The sequence below is a fragment of the Pseudopodoces humilis genome, chromosome 5 (assembly GCF_049639895.1).
Source record: "Pseudopodoces humilis isolate 2021_Gansu_Grassland_sample_001 chromosome 5, ASM4963989v1, whole genome shotgun sequence".
Taxonomy (NCBI): Eukaryota; Metazoa; Chordata; class Aves; order Passeriformes; family Paridae; genus Pseudopodoces; species Pseudopodoces humilis.
Genome location: NC_142204.1, coordinates 72,876,813 through 72,899,735, shown reverse-complemented (window position 1 = coordinate 72,899,735; position 22,923 = coordinate 72,876,813). Strand labels below are relative to the sequence as shown.

Below are 22,923 nucleotides of genomic sequence, written 5' to 3'. Positions count from 1 at the left end.
TTCAGAGGAGAAACTGCAAAGAGGAAAAGTGCCCAGTCAATCCTCATCCAAGGAGAACTTGTGGAATTAAACACCTGAAAGGAGGCTGGAGAAGGAAAGCAGAGTGTGAATCTTGGATCTGCCAATGAACTGCTGGTTCCAGGGGTGAGGGAAGCTCAGCTTCCAGGGGTCCGAGGGGGAGTTCGGGTGAGGGGAGCTCCCTGCAGCCTGGAATCCTCCAGGGCTGGGCTGTGGTGCCAGAATGGGAATGGTGAGGGTTGGATCACACCCGGGGCTGTGAGAGCTGCAGGAGCAGAACCTGCTGGGACAGGAGAGCTCCCATTTCCCTTGGGTCCATGGGATGTGTGTCCCAGGGAGGCTCCACACGCAGATCTCTAGGAGTTGTGGGTGTTTTTTGCATGGAGTGAGCCAGGAAAAGGAGAAATGAATGAGTCCTGGTGTCCCCTCGGGGCTGGAAGGGATGGAAGGGCTGGAATGTCCCTCTGGGGTGATGACAGTGACATCCTCAGCTCCTGGGACAGCACCACGGCTGCAGCAGCAGCAGCGGGGCCTGGGGGGCATTTGGAACCCTCAGGGCTGGAACTGCAAGAACAGGAGGAGGCTGCTGGGGAAGGGAATGGTGCAGGGAAAGGGTCAAAGCTCCCAACTGGCCTGGAAGTGTTTTAGTGGCTTGTGAAGAGTGCAGAGACCGGGAAAGATCGTGGTGTAGAAACCTGGTTTGGTCACAAATCAGTAATGACCCATTGTGGGAAGTGTCCTCAGCACAGGGAGTCAGTCGTGGGTGGGATGGAAGGGACCCCCGAGCCCCCCCAGTGCCCCCCTGCCATGGCAGGGACACCTCCCACTGGCCCAGGCTGCTCCCAGCCCCAGGCTCCAGCCTGGCCTTGGCCACTGCCAGGGATCCAGGGGCAGCCACAGCTGCTCTGGGCAGCCTGTGCCACCCTGGCCACCCTGGAACTCCTTCACTCTGAGAGCTTTGCAGAGGGCAGATCTCCAGGGAGTTTCCATCTCACCTGTGGTCGCTCCGGGTGTGTCACTGCAGGTATCCCAACACGGCCTGCGAGCTGCTGACCTCGGACGTGCCGCAGATCAACGACAAACTGGGTGGGGACGAGACCCTGCTCAACATCCTCTACGACTTCCTGGACCACGAGCCCCCCCTGAACCCCCTCCTCGCCAGCTTCTTCAGCAAGACCATCGGGAACCTCATTGCACGGAAAACAGAACAGGTAGGGATGGGATCTGTCCCGTCCAGGGAATTCTCCAGCTCTGCCGGTGTCGTGTCCTTGCTGTGAGCTCATGGTATTCCTGGAGTTGGGTTTAAGCTCGGAGGTGAAACGGAGTCTCTGGGAAGTTCTCAGAATTCCTCAGTGCAGTGAGATGCTGCTGTGGACAGACTCTTAGCGGAGTTTTGGGTTGGGGTCTGCCACAGCCAGGATATCCCCATGGCACAGCTAAAGCTTCACTTTTCATACCAGGGCGTTTTGAGGATTATCAGAGTCATCCCAATCCATAAACAAGGCCTCAGGCTTATCCTTATGGAAGGACTGCTGAGGCATGGGCTGAACAGGGATTCAGGAATATTCACATCCCAGTAAATACTGAGGTTTATAAAAGCTGCCTGGTAGGGAGCTTGAGAGGAAAGGAAAATTCCCCAGCTTCACTTATTCCCATGGCTTCGGGAGGGTAGAAAAGTTGGCTGAAAAGATCTGATTTGGTGTTGCCTTGGAATGAGAATCATTCCCGTGTTCCCTGGAGGGTTCCCAAACCAAGGTCGGTGGTTGAGACACAAAGGAGAAGCTCCGGGAGCTGTGGGAGAGCTGAGGGGAATTTGTGAGGGAGATGTGAGGGAGATGTGAGGGAGCCGTGAGGGAGCTGTGAGGGAGCTGTGAGGGAGATGTGAGGGAGATGTGAGGGAGATGTGAGGGAGATGTGAGGGAGATGTGAGGGAGATGTGAGGGATTTGTGAGGGAGATGTGAGGGAGATGTGAGGGAGATGTGAGGGAGATGTGAGGGAGATGTGAGGGAGATGTGAGGGATTTGTGAGGGAGATGTGAGGGAGATGTGAGGGAGATGTGAGGGAGATGTGAGGGAGCCGTGAGGGAGCCGTGAGGGAGATGTGAGGGAGCCGTGAGGGAGATGTGAGGGAGATGTGAGGGAGCCGTGAGGGAGCCGTGAGGGATTTGTGAGGGAGATGTGAGGGAGATGTGAGGGAGATGTGAGGGAGATGTGAGGGAGATGGGAGGGAGATGGGAGGGAGATGGGAGGGAGATGGGAGGGAGATGGGAGGGAGATGTGAGGGAGATGGGAGGGAGATGTGAGGGAGATGGGAGGGAGATGTGAGGGAGATGTGAGGGAGATGTGAGGGAGATGTGAGGGAGATGGGAGGGAGATGGGAGGGAGATGAGAGGGAGATGTGAGGGATTTGTGAGGGGGCCGTGAGGGAGATGTGAGGGAGATGTGAGGGAGATGTGAGGGAGATGGGAGGGAGCCGTGAGGGAGAGGTGAGGGAGATGTGAGGGAGATGGGAGGGAGATGTGAGGGAGATGGGAGGGAGATGGGAGGGAGATGGGAGGGAGATGGGAGGGAGAGGGGAGGGAGGTGTGAGGGAGATGGGAGGGAGATGTGAGGGATTTGTGAGGGAGATGGGAGGGAGATGGGAGGGAGATGAGAGGGAGATGTGAGGGATTTGTGAGGGGGCCGTGAGGGAGATGTGAGGGAGATGTGAGGGAGATGTGAGGGAGATGTGAGGGAGCCATGAGGGAGATGTGAGGGAGATGTGAGGGAGATGTGAGGGAGATGTGAGGGAGCCGTGAGGGAGATGTGAGGGAGATGGGAGGGAGATGGGAGGGAGATGGGAGGGAGCCGTGAGGGAGATGTGAGGGAGATGGGAGGGAGATGGGAGGGAGATGTGAGGGAGCCATGAGGGAGATGTGAGGGAGATGGGAGGGAGATGGGAGGGAGATGGGAGGGAGATGTGAGGGAGCCATGAGGGAGATGTGAGGGAGATGTGAGGGAGATGGGAGGGAGATGGGAGGGAGATGTGAGGGAACTGTGAGGGAGATGTGAGGGAGATGTGAGGGAGATGTGAGGGATTTGTGAGGGGGCCGTGAGGGAGATGTGAGGGAGATGTGAGGGAGATGTGAGGGATTTGTGAGGGAGATGTGAGGGAGATGTGAGGGAGATGTGAGGGAGATGTGAGGGAGATGGTGAGGGATTTGTGAGGGGGCCGTGAGGGAGATGTGAGGGAGATGTGAGGGAGATGTGAGGGAGATGTGAGGGAGATGTGAGGGAGATGTGAGGGAGCCATGAGGGAGATGTGAGGGAGATGGGAGGGAGGTGTGAGGGAGATGGGAGGGAGATGGGAGGGAGATGTGAGGGAGATGTGAGGGAGATGTGAGGGAGATGGGAGGGAGATGGGAGGGAGATGGGAGGGAGATGGAAGGGAGATGTGAGGGGGCCGTGAGGGAGATGGGAGGGAGATGTGAGGGAGATGTGAGGGAACTGTGAGGGAGATGTGAGGGAGATGTGAGGGAGATGTGAGGGATTTGTGAGGGGGCCGTGAGGGAGATGTGAGGGAGATGTGAGGGAGATGTGAGGGAGATGTGAGGGAGATGTGAGGGAGATGTGAGGGAGCCGTGAGGGAGATGTGAGGGAGGTGTGAGGGAGGTGTGAGGGAGATGGGAGGGAGATGTGAGGGAGATGTGAGGGAGATGGGAGGGAGATGTGAGGGAGATGGGTGGGAGATGGGAGGGAGATGGGAGGGAGATGGGAGGGAGGTGTGAGGGAGATGGGAGGGAGATGTGAGGGAGATGTGAGGGAGATGTGAGGGAGATGGGAGGGAGATGTGAGGGAGATGTGAGGGAGATGTGAGGGATTTGTGAGGGAGCTGTGAGGGAGCCGTGAAGGAGCCGTGAGGGAGTTGCGGGGGATTTGTGAGGGAGCCATGACGGGGATGTGAGGGAGTTCTGAGGGAGTTGTGAAGGATTTGTGAGGGGACTCTGAGGGGGCTGTGAGGGAGTTGCGTGTCCCGTTGGCAGCTGATGCGGGCTCGTCTTTCCACAGGTGATCTCATTTTTGAGGAAAAAGGACAAGTTCCTGAGCCTGGTGCTAAAGCACATCGACACCTCTGCCATGATGGACCTGCTGCTGCGCCTCATCAGCTGCGTGGAGCCCACGGCGCTGCGCCAGGACGTGCTCAATGTGAGGGCCAAGCCTCTCCCAGCCCCTGTCCCTGCCTGGCTCGGGACAAATGGGGTTTGTGGGTGTTTGGTCCCAGGAGCTGATCCCCCTCTCTGGCAGCTCCCATTCCCAGGGCTGGAGTCTCTCCCTGGGGTCCCTCAGCCCCATTGTGGCTCCAGGGCAGCGGCCTGGCTCACTTCTGGCACCAAAGGGGTTCCCACTCACTTTTCTATGGAGCAACTTCTTTTTAGTCCACCTGGAGAGCTTGGAGAATGGGAATCTGAATTCTTCCCAGTGTTCAGAAATTCAGACATTGATTGGGAATTAGTCTTAATTCCATACCGTGTTCAAGGAATCATAGAATCAGGGAGTCCTGGAATGATTTGGGATAGAGGGGAGCCCCGAGCCCCCCCAGTGCCCCCCTGCCATGGCAGGGACACCTCCCACTGGCCCAGGCTGCTCCCAGCCCCAGGCTCCAGCCTGGCCTTGGCCACTGCCAGGGATCCAGGGGCAGCCACAGCTGCTCTGGCAATTCCAGCCCAGCCAGCAATTCCCAATTCCCAATTCCCAACATCCAGCCCTGTCCTCTGGCACTGGGAGCCATTCCCTGGCTCCTGGCCCTGCAGCCCTGTCCCAGTCCCTCTGCAGCTCTCCTGGAGCCCCTTCAGGCCCTGCAGGGGCTCTGAGCTCTCCCTGGACCCTTCTCCTCTCCAGGGGAACATTCCCAGCTCTCCTGGAGCCCCTTCAGGCCCTGGAACGTTCTGGAAGCTCTCCCTGGACCCTTCTCCTCTCCAGGGGAACATTCCCAGCTCTCCTGGAGCCCCTTCAGGCCCTGGAACGTTCTGGAAGCTCTCCCTGGACCCTTCTCCTCTCCAGGGGAACATTCCCAGCTCCTCCGGTCTGCCTCGGCAGCCGAGGGGTCCCAGACCCATCCCTGGAAATGTTTTTCCTTGTAATGGAAGTTTTCTCATTGCCGAGGCAGCTGAGTTTGGGCATTGTTGGGATGAGTTTGGGGGATGTCACACATCAGCTGTTTTCATGGAACAGGAGTGGGATGTGAATGGAAACGGGTGGAGATGAGGGGCTGAGGCTGCAGGTGGGGCTGGGCTGGAGGAGTGGAAGGGAAGCTTTGGAGAGGACATTCCTGGATTGCCTGGGCTGGAAAGGGAGCTAGGGAATGGTTTGCATGGAGAACAGGAACTGGTGGAGCAAGGTGAAGGTGCGGTGACAGCTGTTCCAACATCTGGCAGGAGGAGGAATTGTGAGCAGCAGGAAGAGCAGGAGCTGCTGGGAGAATGTGGTGGGGGTTCTGCCACCGCTGCTCAGATGAGCTGTTTGACCCTGGAGCATTCCATGTTTTCCAGAGGGTCTGAGTGTTCGTTCCATGGCAGGAGGCAAATCCTAATCCATCCCCATCCGTGCTGATGCAAATCCAAATCCATCCCTGTCCCCACCTCAGGGATGGAATTAGGAGAGGGAAGGAAGGGCTTCCCCTTCCTGCAGAGCTTCCCAGAGCTCCTCTCGATCTGAGCTCCTGGACATCCAACGAGGATTTTCTCTCCTCCTCTTTTCCCTGCAGTGGCTGAATGAAGCCAGGATTATCCAGAGACTCGTGGAGCTGATCCATTCGAGCCAGGACGAGGATGTGAGTGGCACCAGGGCTGGGGATTTGGGGTGCTGGGTCCTGCAGGGTCCTGGAGATTTCTGTTTTCCGTGTGGCCTGGGGATGGCCTTGGGATGTGCCGTCCTCTGCTCAGCACCAGATCTGGGGTTTTGGAGTGGTTTCATCGGCTTTTGACTTCTTTTACTCGCAGTTCCTTGGTTCTGCTGCCTTGGTTCATCTCAAACCTACAGACAGTGGGGTTAGGGAGGAACCTGCTGTTCCTGGAAGATCCTTTAAAATCAGCCACTTTATGCCATTTTCAAATCTTTTTAGCCCCAAGTGGGAATTCAGTTTTAAAGTCCAGAAAATGCAGTTCTCTGAGCCCGATACCCTCAGCTCATCCCAGGCAAAGTTCCCTCTGTGAGAGGAGAGCTGGGAACATCCCCGTGGATTTGTGTTGGAGCAGGTGCTGAGGCACAGCAGCTCCAGAGGGGCTTTGGGTGATGAATTCCTCAGACACCCCTGGAAAACCTTTTGATCCCCAGGAGTTAAACGGTGAAGGGTTCTCTCCAGCAGGAAGAGAGCAGTGTGAGGAAGGATGGAATGCTTGTGTTAGGAATGTGCCGGTTAGCAGGATTGAGGAGAGAGAGAGGAATCCTCATCCCTGAGCTGCTCTTGATGGTCGCGTTTGGGCCAATCTCCTCTGAGTGCAACCTGTTGGTGCTGCTGCTCCAGGAGTGTCCAGCACTGAGTAACTCCAGGGGGAGCAGGAATGGGATTGATCCCAGCTGGAGCATTCCCAGCCTGGCCAGGCTTGGCCCTGGCGCTGACACCACTCCTGTCCCCGTTTCCAGAGGCAATCCAACGCTTCCCAGACCCTGTGTGACATCATCAGGCTGAGCAGAGACCAGAGCACTCAGCTCCAGGATGTCCCAGAGCCGGATCCACTTCTCACAGCACTGGAATCGTGAGTACTGGGGGCACTGGGGCTGGCTCCTGGATCGCTGTGCAGGGAGCAGGCAGAGCAGGGATGTTCCTCTGGAGCAGGAGCAGCACTGAATGAACGGCCTCTTCAGGGATTTGGGGTTTGGGGCTCTGTCCAGGGGCAGGAGAGGGGGTCAGGGAGCCCAAAGCACCCCTTCAGCGTGAGGCAAAGACCCAGGGACTTCAGCCTGGAGAAGGGAGGGTTCTGTGGGGACCTCACAGCACCTTCAGGGTCTGAAGTGATCCCAAAGGAAGCCAGAGGGGGATTGTTCATCCAGAACTGGAGTGGCAGGACAAGGGGAACGACATCCACTGCCAGAGGACAGGGCTGGATGTTGGGAATTGGGAATTGGGAATTGGGAATTGCTGGCTGGGCTGGAATTGCCAGAGCAGCTGTGGCTGCCCCTGGATCCCTGGCAGTGGCCAAGGCCAGGCTGGAGCCTGGGGCTGGGAGCAGCCTGGGCCAGTGGGAGGTGTCCCTGCCATGGCAGGGGGGCACTGGGGGGGCTCGGGGGTCCCTTCCATCCCAAACCATCCCAGGATTCCATGATTTCCCAGATAACGTTCAGTGTGTACCAGAAATGTTGATTTTTCCAGTTTTGCTCCATCCTGCTGTTGTTCCTTTGCTCTTTGCAATGAACATTCAATTATTTATGTCCTGTGTTTTCTGCTTCATATCACTGCTGCAAACTGAAAACTCTGGGATATTCTCCAGGAGACTGAAACTAAAAAAGGCTCTGTTGGGCCTGGAGGTGACATTTTGTCAGGAAAGGGCTGGATGGAGCCATGGAAGGGACTGGGGCTCCCAGTTCCCCTGAGATATTTGTGTCCACCCAGGGCTCTGAATTTAGGTGGCACTGGGGATCTTTTCTCCTGATCCATGGCTGTCAGTTCCTCCATGACTGTGGGATAATTCCTGGGACAGGAGCCAGTGTGAAGGTGGGAATGGGATGTGGATCACCCCAGTACTGGGAAGCCACTGGGACCATCCTGGGCTTGCCTTGGAGCTCTGCCCCTGCCAGAACCTGCTGCACTTCCATGTATCCTTCATTTCCCTCACTGCTCCTGCAGGAATGAGGTAGATCCAGCCTTTGTGCCATGGCCTGACAGGATCCTGTGCTGGGGAAGTGTTGACTTTTCATGGAATCCCGGAATGGTTTGGGATGGAAGGGACCCCTGAGCCCCCCCAGTGCCCCCCTGCCATGGCAGGGACACCTCCCACTGGCCCAGGCTGCTCCCAGCCCCAGGCTCCAGCCTGGCCTTGGCCACTGCCAGGGATCCAGGGGCAGCCACAGCTGCTCTGGCAATTCCAGCCCAGCCAGCAATTCCCAATTCCCAATTCCCAACATCCAGCCCTGTCCTCTGGCACTGGGAGCCATTCCCTGGCTCCTGGCCCTGCAGCCCTGTCCCAGTCCCTCTGCAGCTCTCCTGGAGCCCCTTCAGGCCCTGCAGGGGCTCTGAGCTCTCCCTGGACCCTTCTCCTCTCCAGGGGAACATTCCCAGCTCTCCTGGAGCCCCTTCAGGCCCTGCAGGGGCTCTGAGCTCTCCCTGCATCCTTCTCCTCTCCAGGGGAACATTCCCAGCTCTCCTGGAGCCCCTTCAGGCTCTGGAACGTTCTGGAAGCTCTCCCTGGACCCTTCTCCTCTCCAGGGGAACATTCCCAGCTCTCCCAGGCTGGATCCCTGGGAACTGAGGGGCTCCAGGCCTGGAGCAGCTCCGGGGTCTCCCCTGGGCTCTCCCCAGCAGCTCCAGGTGCTGCTGCTGTTGGGCTCTGGAGCTGGGGGCACTGGAGATCCCAGCCCTGACTGGGGCCTGTGGCCTCTCCTTTGTGTCAGAGATGGGATTGCAGCTCTGTCATTCCCCCTGGGAATCCCAGGGCCTTTCACGGGGGCTCTGGGAGGGGTGATGGCCATGGAAGACGAGGCACTTCCAGACTTTTTTGGTAATTTTAGGCTTTCTTGGTGTTTTTGGAGAGGGCTGTGGGACCCTGCACTTCCAGGAACCATCTCCAGAATTCCTGCTAAAAATAAAGGAGCATTTTGGGCAAAGGGATTATTTTCCTTCTCTTCCCTTTCTGCTGGAGGTCACAAAGCTCATTTCCCTTCCTGGCAGATTTTCCAACCATTACAGCGACGTTTTGGGTTTTGGGTAACTTTTATCATCCCTGAGTCAGGAATGAATGAGCAGCATGAAGGAGGTGGGATCAGGGAATGAGCCCCAAATCCCGGTTCAGGAGCTGCTGGTTGGGTGCAAGAAAGGGAATTTGATTCATTACAGGAATTGACTCCTTTTCCTGCCTCTGCGTCCCCTGCTCTGCTGACTGAGGGTATTTAGATGCTCCTTATTCAAATAATCCTCCCTCATGAATTATTCAGCTGTTTTTTACATTTTTGTCTCGTATTTTATCTATACCCATGGCAAGGAGACTTTTTGCAATGTTAGAAAGCAGTGGGGATCGGGCTGTGAGCTCAGGGATGCCGGGTTTGGCTGGATGTGGGACCAGGGAAGGGAATTCCCGAGGGCTGGCTTTTGGGGAGGGACAGAGCTGACGTGTGGTGGGGAACCGGAGCTGGGGAGCAGGGCTGGCCTCGCGTTCCTCCCCCGTCATTCCCTGCTCCCGGCGCAGAGCAGCGGGAAGAGCGGGACCTTCCCTGGCCGTGGGTGCCCCCTGTGAGTGACCCCGCTGTGTCCCCAGGCAGGAGTGCGTGGAGCAGCTCCTCAGCAACATGTTCGACGGGGAGCAGAGCGAGACCTGCATCGTCAACGGAACCCAGGTGCTCCTGACGCTGCTGGAAACGCGGCGCTCCGGGTGAGCGGGACCGCCGGGGTAGGCGGGGCAGCTGGGGTAACTGGGGTAACTGGGGTAACTGGGATAGCTGGGGTAACTGGGGTAACTGGGGTAACTGGGATAGCTGGGGTAACTGGGATAGCTGGGGTAACTGGGGTAACTGGGATAGCTGGGGTAACTGGGATAGCTGGGGTAACTGGGATAGCTGGGGTAACTGGGGTAACTGGGGTAACTGGGATAGCTGGGATAGCTGGGGTAACTGGGGTAACTGGGATAGCTGGGGTAACTGGGGTAACTGGGGTAACTGGGATAGCTGGGGTAACTGGGGTAACTGGGATAGCTGGGGTAACTGGGGTAACTGGGGTAACTGGGATAGCTGGGGTAACTGGGGTAACTGGGGTAACTGGGATAGCTGGGGTAACTGGGGTAACTGGGATAGCTGGGGTAACTGGGGTAACTGGGGTAACTGGGATAGCTGGGGTAACTGGGGTAACTGGGATAGCTGGGGTAACTGGGGTAACTGGGATAGCTGGGGTAACTGGGATAGCTGGGGTAACTGGGGTAACTGGGATAGCTGGGGTAACTGGGGTAACTGGGATAGCTGGGGTAACTGGGGTAACTGGGATAGCTGGGATAGCTGGGATAGCTGGGGTAACTGGGGTAACTGGGGTAACTGGGGTAACTGGGATAGCTGGGGTAACTGGGGTAACTGGGATAGCTGGGGTAACTGGGATAGCTGGGGTAACTGGGGTAACTGGGGTAACTGGGATAGCTGGGATAACTGGGGTAACTGGGATAGCTGGGATAGCTGGGGTAACTGGGATAGCTGGGGTAACGGGGGTAACTGGGATAGCTGGGATAACTGGGATAGCTGGGATAGCTGGGGTAACTGGGGTAACTGGGATAGCTGGGGTAACTGGGATAGCTGGGATAACTGGGATAGCTGGGATAGCTGGGGTAACTGGGGTAACTGGGGTAACTGGGATAGCTGGGGTAACTGGGATAGCTGGGGTAACTGGGATAGCTGGGGTAACTGGGGTAACTGGGGTAACTGGGGTAACTGGGATAGCTGGGGTAACTGGGATAGCTGGGGTAACTGGGGTAACTGGGATAGCTGGGGTAGCTGGGGTAACTGGGGTAACTGGGGTAACTGGGATAGCTGGGGTAACTGGGGTAACTGGTGTAACTGGGATAGCTGGGGTAACTGGGGTAACTGGGATAGCTGGGGTAACTGGGGTAGCTGGGGTAACTGGGATAGCTGGGGTAACTGGGATAGCTGGGGTAACTGGGGTAACTGGGGTAACTGGGATAGCTGGGGTAACGGGTAACTGGTGTAACTGGGATAGCTGGGGTAACTGGGGTAACTGGGATAGCTGGGGTAACTGGGGTAACTGGGGTAACTGGGATAGCTGGGGTAACTGGGGTAACTGGGGTAACTGGGATAGCTGGGGTAACTGGGGTAACTGGGGTAACTGGGATAGCTGGGGTAACTGGGGTAACTGGGGTAACTGGGGTAACTGGGATAGCTGGGGTAACTGGGGTAACTGGGGTAACTGGGGTAACTGGGATAGCTGGGGTAACTGGGGTAACTGGGATAGCTGGGGTAACTGGGGTAACTGGGGTAACTGGGATAGCTGGGGTAACTGGGATAGCTGGGGTAACTGGGATAGCTGGGATAGCTGGGGTAACTGGGATAACTGGGATAGCTGGGGTAACTGGGATAGCTGGGGTAACTGGGGTAACTGGGATAGCTGGGGTAACTGGGATAGCTGGGGTAACTGGGGTAACTGGGATAGCGGGAGTAACTGGGGTAACTGGGATAACTGGGATAGCTGGAGTAACTGGGGTAACCGGGGTAACTGGGATAACTGGGATAGCTGGGGTAACTGGGGTAACTGGGGTAACTGGGGTAACTGGGATAGCTGGGGTAACTGGGATAGCTGGGGTAACTGGGATAGCTGGGGTAACTGGGGTAACTGGGATAGCTGGGGTAACCGGGATAACTGGGATAGCTGGGGTAACTGGGATAGCTGGGATAGCTGGGGTAACTGGGATAGCTGGGGTAACTGGGGTAACTGGGATAGCTGGGGTAACTGGGGTAACTGGGATAGCTGGGGTAACCGGGATAACTGGGATAGCTGGGGTAACTGGGATAGCTGGGGTAACTGGGATAACTGGGGTAGCTGGGATAGCTGGGGTAACTGGGATAGCTGGGATAGCTGGGGTAACTGGGGTAACTGGGGTAACTGGGATAGCTGGGATAACTGGGATAGCTGGGATAGCTGGGATAACTGGGCTAGCTGGGGTAACTGGGGTAACTGGGATAGCTGGGGTAACTGGGATAGCTGGGGTAACTGGGGTAACTGGGGTAACTGGGATAGCTGGGGTAACTGGGATAGCTGGGGTAACTGGGGTAACCGGGGTAACTGGGGTAACTGGGATAGCTGGGGTAACCGGGGTAACTGGGATAGCTGGGGTAACTGGGGTAACTGGGGGAACCAGGGTAACTGGGGTAACTGGGATAGCTGGGGTAACTGGGGTAACTGGGATAGCCGGGGTAACTGGGATAGCTGGGGTAACTGGGATAGCTGGGGTAACTGGGGTAACTGGGATAGCTGGGGTAACTGGGATAGCTGGGGTAACTGGGGTAACTGGGATAACTGGGATAGCTGGGGTAAGTGGGATGACTGGGATAGCTGGGGTAACTGGGATAGCCGGGGTAACTGGGGTAACTGGGATAGCCGCGGTAACTGGGGTAACTGGGATAGCTGGGGTAACTGGGGTAACTGGGATAACTGGGGTAACTGGGATAGCCGGGGTAACTGGGGTAACTGGGGTAACTGGGGTAACTGGGATAGCCGCGGTAACTGGGGTAACTGGGATAGCTGGGGTAACTGGGATAGCTGGGGTAACTGGGATAACTGGGATAACTGGGGTAACTGGGATAGCTGGGGTAACTGGGGTAACTGGGGTAACTGGGATAGCTGGGGTAACTGGGATAGCTGGGGTAACTGGGATAACTGGGATAGCTGGGGTAACTGGGATAGCCGCGGTAACTGGGGTAACTGGGATAGCCGGGGTAACTGGGATAGCCGGGGTAACTGGGATAGCCGCGGTAACTGGGGTAACTGGGATAGCCGGGGTAACTGGGATAGCCGGGGTAACTGGGGTAACTGGGATAGCTGGGGTAACTGGGGTAACTGGGATAGCCGGGGTAACTGGGATAGCCGGGGTAACTGGGGTAACTGGGATAGCTGGGGTAACCAGGAATGAAAGAATGGGAAGGAAGGAAAATGGTTTCCAGGAAGGAAAATGGTTTTAGTGGAATTGCTGATTAAACACCGAGTTGGGCAATGGTTTAATGTCATAAAATCCCAGAATCCCAGCTGGGATTGGGACCCTGGGGACCCTGGTGATGAATGGGAAGAGGGAATTGCGAGTGAACCCCGAGTGAATCCCGGTGTCCCCTCAGAGTGGAAGGCCTGATGGACTCGTACACTCAGGGATTCGAGAGGTCTTACGCTGTCAACAGCAGCATCTTGCACGGCATCGAGCCCCGGCTCAAGGACTTCCACCAGCTGCTGCTGCGCCCGCCCAAGGTACAGCCGGCATTCCCGGCAGCCCACACAGCTCCAGCCTGGACACGCGGCCGGGAGGGGAAACCCGCACACACGTTCTGTAACTCGGGTGTGCAGCCATGAGGCAGCAGGAATCTGCAGCAGGATTCTGCAGCGGGAATGTGCAGCAGGAATCTGCAGCAGGATTCCGCAGCAGGAATCCGCAGCAGGAATCCGCAGCAGGATTCCGCAGCAGGAATGTGCAGCAGGATTCCGCAGCAGGAATCCTCAGCAGGATTCCGCAGCAGGAATGTGCAGCAGGAATGTGCAGCAGGAATCCGCAGCAGGAATCCACAGCAGGAATCCACAGCAGGAATGTGCAGCAGGAATCCACAGCAGGAATGTGCAGCAGGAATGTGCAGCAGGAATCCACAGCAGGAATGTGCAGCAGGAATCCACAGCAGGAATGTGCAGCGGGAATGTGCAGCAGGAATGTGCAGCGGGAATGTGCAGCAGGAATCCACAGCAGGAATGTGCAGCAGGAATCCGCAGCAGGAATCCTCAGCAGGAATCCGCAGCAGGAATCCACAGCAGGATTCCGCAGCAGGAATCCGCAGCAGGAATCCGCAGCAGGAATCCGCAGCAGGAATCTACAGCAGGAATGTGCAGCAGGAATCCGCAGCAGGATTCCGCAGCAGGAATGTGCAGCAGGAATCTGCAGCAGGAATGTGCAGCAGGAATCCGCAGCAGGAATCCGCAGCAGGAATCCACAGCAGGATTCCGCAGCAGGAATCCGCAGCAGGAATCCGCAGCAGGAATGTGCAGCAGGAATGTGCAGCAGGAATCCGCAGCAGGATTCCGCAGCAGGAATGTGCAGCAGGAATCTGCAGCAGGAATGTGCAGCAGGAATGTGCAGCAGGAATCTGAGGGTTGTGTTCAGGGAAATCTTTGGGAGTGGGGGACTGAGTGGAGATGGGCAGGGATGGAGAGAAAAGAACTTGCAGTGGATAGTTGGATTTTAATCTTCTGATCTGGCAGTCAGATCACCTGGTGGCCCCAGAGCCGTCCTCTTGGGAAGGTGGTTTGGGTTTCCCTGCTGAGAACAGTCCTGAAATGAGAGAGTTCTGGTAGATCTGAGAATCCCAGAGCAGCTGGGGTTCTCTGGGCAGGGCAGGGTCACCTGGAGCAGGTGACAGGGACACATCTGGCTGGCTTTGGGATGTCTGCAGAGTTGGGGGGCTCTGCCCCCTCCCTGGGCAGCGCTCCCAGGGCTCTGCTCCCTCCCTGGGCAGCACTTCCAGGGCTCTGCTCCCTCCATGGGCAGCACTTCCAGGGCTCTGCCCCCTCCATGGGCAGTGTCCCAGGGCTCTGCTCCCTCCCTGGGCAGCACTTCCAGGGCTCTGCTCCCTCCCTGGGCAGTGTTCTAGGGCTCTGCCCCCTCCCTGGGCAGTGTTCCAGGGCTCTGCTCCCTCCCTGGGCAGTGTTCCAGGGCTCTGCCCCCTCCATGGGCAGCACTTCCAGGGCTCTGCTCCCTCCCTGGGCAGTGTTCTAGGGCTCTGCCCCCTCCCTGGGCAGCACTTCCAGGGCTCTGCCCCCTCCCTGGGCAGCACTTCCAGGGCTCTGCTCCCTCCCTGGGCAGCACTTCCAGGGCTCTGCTCCCTCCCTGGGCAGCACTTCCAGGGCTCTGCTCCCTCCCTGGGCAGTGGTCCCAGGGCTCTGTCCCCTCCCTGGGCAGCACTTCCAGGGCTCTGCTCCCTCCCTGGGCAGTGGTCCCAGGGCTCTGCCCCCTCCCTGGGCAGTGTTCCAGGGCTCTGCTCCCTCCCTGGGCAGTTCTTCCCCCGGGAGAGATGGAGCTGAACAGCCGAGGCTCTGGGCACTGTGGAGCAGAGCCCTGACACACGTGTGCTGAGGGAACGTTGTCCTTCCCTGACTGGCATCCCTGCTCCTCAGAAACCGGCCATCCTGACCACGCTGGGAGTGCTGGAGGAGCCTCTGGGCAACGCGCGGCTGCACGGCTCGCGGCTGATCACGGCGCTGCTGCACACCAACACCCCCAGCATCAACCACGAGCTCTGCAGGCTCGGCACCATGGACTTGCTACTTGTGAGTATCCAGGGGCCTCTCGGGGAGCGGGGACGGGCTGTGGGGTCCCTTCTCTGCCAGGGGGACAAAGTCCTGTTATTTCCCTTACCTGCTCCGGCGAGGAGCAGATCCCTGCAGGAGCTTTTGCCATCCAAATCCGACTGTTTGGGGTTTTGGACTGAGCCCCACGCTTCCAATTCCGCGTCAGTTCTGTGGAGAAGGTGTGAAACAGTCTGTGCTGTGTGTGTGAGCTCCTGGAACGCTGAGAGATTAATTTTCTCCCAGGATCCCTGGGGCTGGGAAGGGCCTCCCAGAACCTGGGCAACCTTAAGGGAATTAATTCCATCCTTAGCAATGATTCAGTTCCTGTTTTTCCTAGGATTCCTTCAGCCCCAGCGGAGTTATTTCATTCAGTGTGTCTGTGCTGGGAGAGGATTCCCAAGTGTTCCATTTATTGGGAATATTCACTGATTTCCCAACAGACTGAGCACCCTGGGAATGCAGAGCCCAGCCAGCAGTGGCTGCTGGCGTGTGGCAGGAAAACTGTTTGAGTGGAATTGATGATCAAACAACACCTTGGGCAACAATTTAATATCCCAGAGTCCCAGAATCCTGGCATGGGTTGAGTTGGGAGGATCCTTAGAGATCCCTGATGTCATTGATCATTAAAACCAGGAAGATTTATCCCGAGTAAACTCTTCCATCTCTCATTTCTCCTCCAGGATTTATTTTTTAAATACACGTGGAATAACTTTTTGCATTTCCAAGTGGAGCTGTCCATAGCAGCCATCCTGTCCCACTCTGTGCACGAGGGGAAGCCCAGCCCGGGGGAGCCGGGCAGCAAAGAGGAAGCTCCGAGCGGGAACGCGGCCCCGGAGCCAGCGGAGCCCACGGAGCCCACGGAGCCCTCAGAGCCCCCGGCCGGAGCCACCGAGAACGTCATGGTCACCCACGTGAGAGCTGGGCTGGGCTGGGGTCTCCAGGGGTCCCTGAGATGGGGCTGGGGTCACCCACGTGGGAGCTGGGCTGGGCTGGGGTCACCAGGGGTCCCTGAGCTGGGGCTGGGGTCACCCACATGAGAGCTGGGCTGGGGTCACCAGGGGTCCCTGAGCTGGGGCTGGGGTCACCCACGTGAGAGCTGGGCTGGGGTCACCAGGGGTCCCTGAGATGGGGCTGGGGTCTCCAGGGATCCCTGAGATGGGGCTGGGGTCACCAGGGATCCCTGAGGTGGGGCTGGGGTCACCAGGGGCCCCGGAGATGGGGCTGGGGTCACCAGGGGTCCCTGAGATGGGGCTGGGGTCTCCAGGGATCCCTGAGGTGGGGCTGGGGTCACCAGGGGTCCCTGAGCTGGGGCTGGGGTCACCAGGGATCCCTGAGATGGGGCTGGGGTCTCCAGGGATCCCTGAGGTGGGGCTGGGGTCTCCAGGGGTCCCTGAGGTGGGGCTGGGGTCTCCAGGGGTCCCTGAGCTGGGGCTGGGGTCTCCAGGGGTCCCTGAGCTGGGGCTGGGGTCACCAGGGATCTCTGAGATGGGGCTGGGGTCTCCAGGGGTCCCTGAGATGGGGCTGGGGTCTCCAGGGGTCTCTGGGCTGGGCTGGGGTCACCCACGTGAGAGCTGGGCAGGGCTGGGGTCACCAGGGATCCCTGAGATGGGGCTGGGGTCTCCAGGGGTCCCTGAGGTGGGGCTGGGGTCTCCAGGGGTCCCTGGGTGCGGCTGGGGGCTCCAGGGATCCCTGAGATGGGGTCACCAGGGGTCCCTGAGATGGGGCTGGGGTCTCCAGGGGTCTCTGGGCTGGGGCTGGGGTCACCAGGGGTCCCTGAGATGGGCTGGGGTCTCCAGGGATCCCTGAGGTGGGGCTGGGGTCACCAGGGATCCCTGAGATGGGGTCACCAGGGGTCCCTGAGATGGGGCTGGGGTCTCCAGGGATCCCTGAGCTGGGGCTGGGGTCTCCAGGGATCCCTGAGCTGGGCTGGGGTCTCCAGGGATCCCTGAGCTGGGGTCTCCAGGGGTCCCTGAGATGGGGCTGGGGTCTCCAGGGGTCCCTGAGATGGGGCTGGGGTCTCCAGGGGTCCCTGAGGTGGGGCTGGGGTCTCCAGGGGTCCCTGAGATGGGGCTGGGGTCTCCAGGGATCCCTGAGCTGGGGCTGGGGTCTCCAGGGGTCCCTGAGGTGGGGCTGGGGTCTCCAGGGATCCCTGAGGTGGGGCTGGGGTCTCCAGGGGTCTCTGGGCTGGGCTGTTGCAGAGCAGGCACTTGGCTCAGTTTGAATTTTTTGTTACTTATTTTTATATGTATATAAATATAAATTTTTATATGTATATAAATTATATGTAATTTTCAGTGGGTTTTGTTATAATTTATTGCCATTTTTTAGTGAATTTCATTGTTTATTACCAATTTTTATGAGCTTTATTAATATTAATTATTATTTATTACCTGTATTTAGTGGGCTTTATTACTATTTATTATCATTTGGGGTGGTTCTCGTGGAGCTGTGTTCGCTTTTGTTTGCGACATCCCATTAAAACTCCCCTCGTTTAATGGCCCCGTGAATCCCTTGCTATTTATTAAAATCATCCCCATTTATTCTTAAAATTCCATTTTTTTTTTTAGTAAAAATTACTATAAATTTTGGAAAAAAAAAAACCAGCCAAGAACATTCCAGCTGTTAGTGGCCAGGCCTCGGAGTGACGCCTGGCAGGGCTTTAATTCCTTTAATTCCTTTCATTAATTCCTTTCATTCCTTTCATTCCTTTCATTAATTCCTTTCATTCCTTTCATTCCTTTCATTAATTCCTTTAATTCCTTTAATTCCTTTCTTTAATTCCTTTATTTCCTTTCATTAATTCCTTTAATTCCTTTAATTCCTTTAATTCCTTTAATTCCTTTAATTAATAACTTTAATTCCTTTAATTCCTTTCATTAATTCCTTTAATTCCTTTCATTAATTCCTTTAATTCCTTTAATTCCTTTCATTAATTCCTTGAATTCCTTTAATTCCTTTCATTAATTCCTTTAATTCCTTTCATTCCTTTCATTAATTCCTTTCATTCCTTTCATTCCTTTCATTAATTCCTTTAATTCCTTTCATTCCTTTAATTAATTCCTGTAATTCCTTTAATTCCTTTCATTAATTCCTTTAATTCCTTTAATTCCTTTCATTAATTCCTTGAATTCCTTTAATTCCTTTCATTAATTCCTTGAATTCCTTTCATTCCTTTCATTAATTCCTTTAATTCCTTTCATTCCTTTCTTTAATTCCTTTAATTCCTTTAATTAATTCCTTTAATTCCTTTAATTCCTTTAATTCCTTTAATTCCTTTCATTAATTCCTTTCATTCCTTTCATTCCTTTAATTAATTCCTTTAATTCCTTTAATTCCTTTAATTAATTCCTTTAATTCCTTTAATTCCTTTCATTAATTCCTTTAATTCCTTTAATTCCTTTCATTAATTCCTTTAATTCCTTTCATTCCTTTAATTAATTCCTTTAATTCCTTTAATTAATTCCTTTCATTCCTTTCATTCCTTTCATTAATTCCTTTAATTCCTTTAATTCCTTTCATTAATTCCTTTAATTCCTTTAATTCCTTTCATTAATTCCTTGAATTCCTTGAATTCCTTTCATTAATTCCTTGAATTCCTTGAATTCCTTTAATTCCTTTCATTAATTCCTTTAATTCCTTTAATTCCTTTCATTAATTCCTTTAATTCCTTTAATTCCTTTCATTAATTCCTTTAATTCCTTTCATTCCTTTCATTAATTCCTTTAATTCCTTTAATTAATTCCTTTAATTCCTTTCATTAATTCCTTTAATTCCTTTAATTCCTTTCATTAATTCCTTTAATTCCTTTAATTCCTTTCATTAATTCCTTTAATTCCTTTAATTCCTTTAATTCCTTTAATTAATTCCTTTAATTCCTTTCATTCCTTTCATTAATTCCTTTAATTCCTTTAATTCCTTTCATTAATTCCTTTAATTCCTTTAATTCCTTTCATTAATTCCTTTAATTCCTTTAATTAATTCCTTTAATTCCTTTAATTCCTTTAATTCCTTTCATTCCTTTAATTAATTCCTTTAATTCCTTTCATTCCTTTAATTAATTCCTTTAATTCCTTTCATTCCTTTCATTAATTCCTTTAATTCCTTTAATTCCTTTAATTAATTCCTTTAATTCCTTTAATTCCTTTCATTAATTCCTTTAATTCCTTTAATTCCTTTCATTAATTCCTTGAATTCCTTTAATTCCTTTCATTAATTCCTTGAATTCCTTTAATTCCTTTCATTAATTCCTTGAATTCCTTTCATTCCTTTCATTAATTCCTTTAATTCCTTTAATTAATTCCTTTAATTCCTTTAATTCCTTTAATTCCTTTAATTAATAACTTTAATTAATTCCTTTAATTCCTTTCATTAATTCCTTTAATTCCTTTCATTAATTCCTTTAATTCCTTTCATTCCTTTCATTCCTTTAATTAATTCCTTTCATTAATTCCTTTAATTCCTTTCATTAATTCCTTGAATTCCTTTAATTCCTTTAATTAATTCCTTGAATTCCTTGAATTCCTTTCATTAATTCCTTGAATTCCTTTAATTCCTGCTGCTGGGATCTGCTGGGATCCTTGGGAAATAACCAGGAAGGAGCCGGGGCTCCTGGGGAAGGGCTGAGGTTTGATCTGCTGGGGAGGAACGAGGGGAGGAGCAGGAGGATCCACATTTCTCCTCTGGAAAATCCCAACCATTCTCCTTTTCCGCACAGCTGTTCCAGAAGTGCTGCCTGGTGCAGAGGATATTGGACGCCTGGGAAGCCAATGACAAAATCCAGTAAGGAATTGCTGCAGATTGACTTGGGATAATGTTCTTGGAGAATTCCCAGTTCAGCGGTGTCCAGACAGACTTGGGTTTTGGTTGGGATTTGGAGCCGGGGTGGTTTGCGTGCTGACAAGCCAAATTCCCAAACAGACAGGATTTGAAGGTGTGATGGCTTTTAGGGATGTTCCCAACACCTCGTCCCAGCACCTCAGTCTGCTGCTTTCCTTTCTCAGGGAATCCCATGGAATATTCACTTCCTTCATTCTCTTTTTTTTTTCGTTTTGTTTTGTTTTAAATGCATAATTCTATTCTCCCTGGAGAAGAAAACTGTTTTAAGTTGGGGTGGCCAAGCATTTCTGCCCTGGATTTCCTATTTTAGCTTTATAAACCCTTCGGATTTTGTGCTGATCGGGCTGATAAGAACCAAATATTTTTTAAAAAACTAAGAAATCAAAGTAGAAATCTTCTGCAGGCTTCAATTTCCACGCCCAGCTCAGTGTTTGGTCCTCACTCTCTATTTTGAGCTCCTGGTGGCTTCACTGTCATGGTTTAGGCCAGAATTGGAGGCTTGAGGTCTGGATTACATTTTTTTTTGCTTGGTTTAATTTGGGTTTTTTGGGGTTTTTGGTCCTTTTTACAGCCCCTCATCCACATAAGGAATTTTGCTGGGCATTTCCTTGCCCAGATCTGGAGGACCAAAAATATCCCCGGGCACCAAAAATATCCCTGGGTGCTGCTTGGGAGTTTTCCTGATTAAACCAGAAGGAGCCGGAGCTCATCCCTATGTCCCAGCAGAGAGTTCCACTTTTCCACACTGGGAAAAATCTGATCGGAAGGGAAAAAAATGGGGATTCAAGCAGAGGAATCTCAGCTGGGGCTTTGGGAAGGTGGGGTTTTGTTGGCTGCTCTCAGTGGCAGATGGATCCCAAGGCCAGGCTGGAGCCTGGGACGTGGCAGGGGGGCACTGGGGGGGCTCTGGGGGGTCCCTTCATTCCCAATTCCAGGATTCCCTGAGCTGGGTTGGAGCACAGCTTCGCTTCCCAGAGAATTCCAGCTGCTCGGGCTCGCTCTTGGGATCTGGTTTTATCCCATGGTTGGATGGGAATGTTTTCTCTCCTGGGGGAGTCACTGCTGCAGTCCCAGCCCCACCCCGGAGCTCTGCCAGGGGCTGTGCTGTAGATGGAATTCCGTGGGCATTGGGGCTGGAATTCCGTGGGCATTGGGGCTGGGATTCCGTGGCCATTTGGGATGGAATTCCGTGGGCATTGGAGCTGGAATTCTGTGGGCATTGGAGCTGGAATTCTGTGGCCATTGGGGCTGGAATTCTGTGGCCATTGGGGCTGGAATTCTGTGGCCATTGGAGCTGGAATTCCATGGGCATTGGGGCTGGAATTCCGTGGGCATTGGAGCTGGAATTCTGTGGCCATTGGGGCTGGAATTCTGTGGCCATTGGGGCTGGAATTCTGTGGCCATTGGAGCTGGAATTCCGTGGGCATTGGAGCTGGAATTCCGTGGCCATTTGGGATGGAATTCTGTGGCCATTGGGGCTGGAATTCTGTGGGCATTGGGGCTGGAATTCCGTGGGCATTGGGGCTGGAATTCCGTGGGCATTGGAGCTGGAATTCTGTGATCATTGGAGCTGGAATTCCGTGGGCATTGGAGCTGGAATTCTGTGATCATTGGAGCTGGAATTCCGTGGGCATTTGGGATGGAATTCCGTGGGCATTGGAGCTGGAATTCCGTGGCCATTTGGGATGGAATTCTGTGGCCATTGGAGCTGGAATTCTATGGCCATTGGGGCTGGAATTCTGTGGGCATTGGAGCTGGAATTCTGTGGCCATTGGAGCTGGAATTCTGTGATCATTGGAGCTGGAATTCTGTGATCATTGGGGCTGGAATTCTGTGGCCATTGGGGCTGGAATTCTGTGGGCATTGGGGCTGGAATTCTGTGGCCATTGGAGCTGGAATTCCATGGGCATTGGAGCTGGAATTCTGTGGCCATTGGGGCTGGAATTCCGTGGGCATTGGAGCTGGAATTCTGTGATCATTGGGGCTGGAATTCTGTGGCCATTGGGGCTGGAATTCTGTGGGCATTGGGGCTGGAATTCTGTGGGCATTGGAGCTGGAATTCCGTGGCCATTGGGGCTGGAATTCTGTGATCATTGGGGCTGGGATTCTGTGGCCATTGGGGCTGGAATTCTGTGATCATTGGAGCTGGAATTCCGTGGCCATTGGGGCTGGAATTCCGTGGCCATTGGAGCTGGAATTCCGTGGCCATTGGAGCTGGAATTCTGTGGCCATTGGGGCTGGAATTCCGTGGCCATTGGGGCTGGAATTCTGTGGCCATTGGAGCTGGAATTCCGTGGCCATTGGAGCTGGAATGCTGGGGCAATTCCTAGGGCTCTGTCCCGGCTCCGAGAGTTTCCCATCGTGGTATCCCAGGGTATCCCAGCTCCGAGTGTGTCCCTGCTCCGAGTGTGTCCTGGCTCCGAGGGTATCCCAGCTCCGAGTGTGTCCCTGCTCCGGGGGTATCCGAGTGTGTCCCGGCTCCGAGTGTGTCCCTGCTCCGAGGGTATCCGAGGGTATCCCTGCTCCGAGTGTGTCCCTGCTCCGAGTGTGTCCCTGCTCCGAGTGTGTCCCTGCTCCGAGTGTGTCCCAGCTCCGAGTGTATCCCTGCTCCGAGGGTATCCGAGTGTGTCCCTGCTCCGGGGGTATCCGAGTGTGTCCCGGCTCCGAGGGTATCCGAGTGTGTCCCTGCTCCGAGTGTGTCCCTGCTCCGAGTGTGTCCCTGCTCCGAGTGTGTCCCGGCTCCGAGGGTATCCCAGCTCCGAGTGTGTCCCGGCTCCGAGTGTGTCCCGGCTCCGAGGGTATCCGAGGGTGTCCCTGCTCCGAGTGTGTCCCTGCTCCGAGGGTATCCG

General features: G+C 54.3%; 1 protein-coding gene across 2 annotated transcripts in view; it reads left to right on the top strand.

Annotated features, from left to right (window-relative positions):
• Positions 1 to 22,923, top strand: part of PPP6R2 (protein phosphatase 6 regulatory subunit 2) — an 84,197-nt gene that overhangs the window by 39,335 nt on the left and 21,939 nt on the right. For both annotated transcript variants that reach the window (XM_005533795.3, XM_014262275.2), the window contains exons 4-12: positions 1,043 to 1,229; positions 4,066 to 4,203; positions 5,762 to 5,827; positions 6,640 to 6,752; positions 9,465 to 9,578; positions 13,030 to 13,156; positions 15,065 to 15,217; positions 15,919 to 16,149; positions 19,953 to 20,017. In XM_005533795.3, coding sequence (XP_005533852.2) covers positions 1,043 to 1,229; positions 4,066 to 4,203; positions 5,762 to 5,827; positions 6,640 to 6,752; positions 9,465 to 9,578; positions 13,030 to 13,156; positions 15,065 to 15,217; positions 15,919 to 16,149; positions 19,953 to 20,017 — 1,194 coding nt within the window. The remainder of the gene's footprint in view (positions 1 to 1,042; positions 1,230 to 4,065; positions 4,204 to 5,761; positions 5,828 to 6,639; positions 6,753 to 9,464; positions 9,579 to 13,029; positions 13,157 to 15,064; positions 15,218 to 15,918; positions 16,150 to 19,952; positions 20,018 to 22,923) is intronic.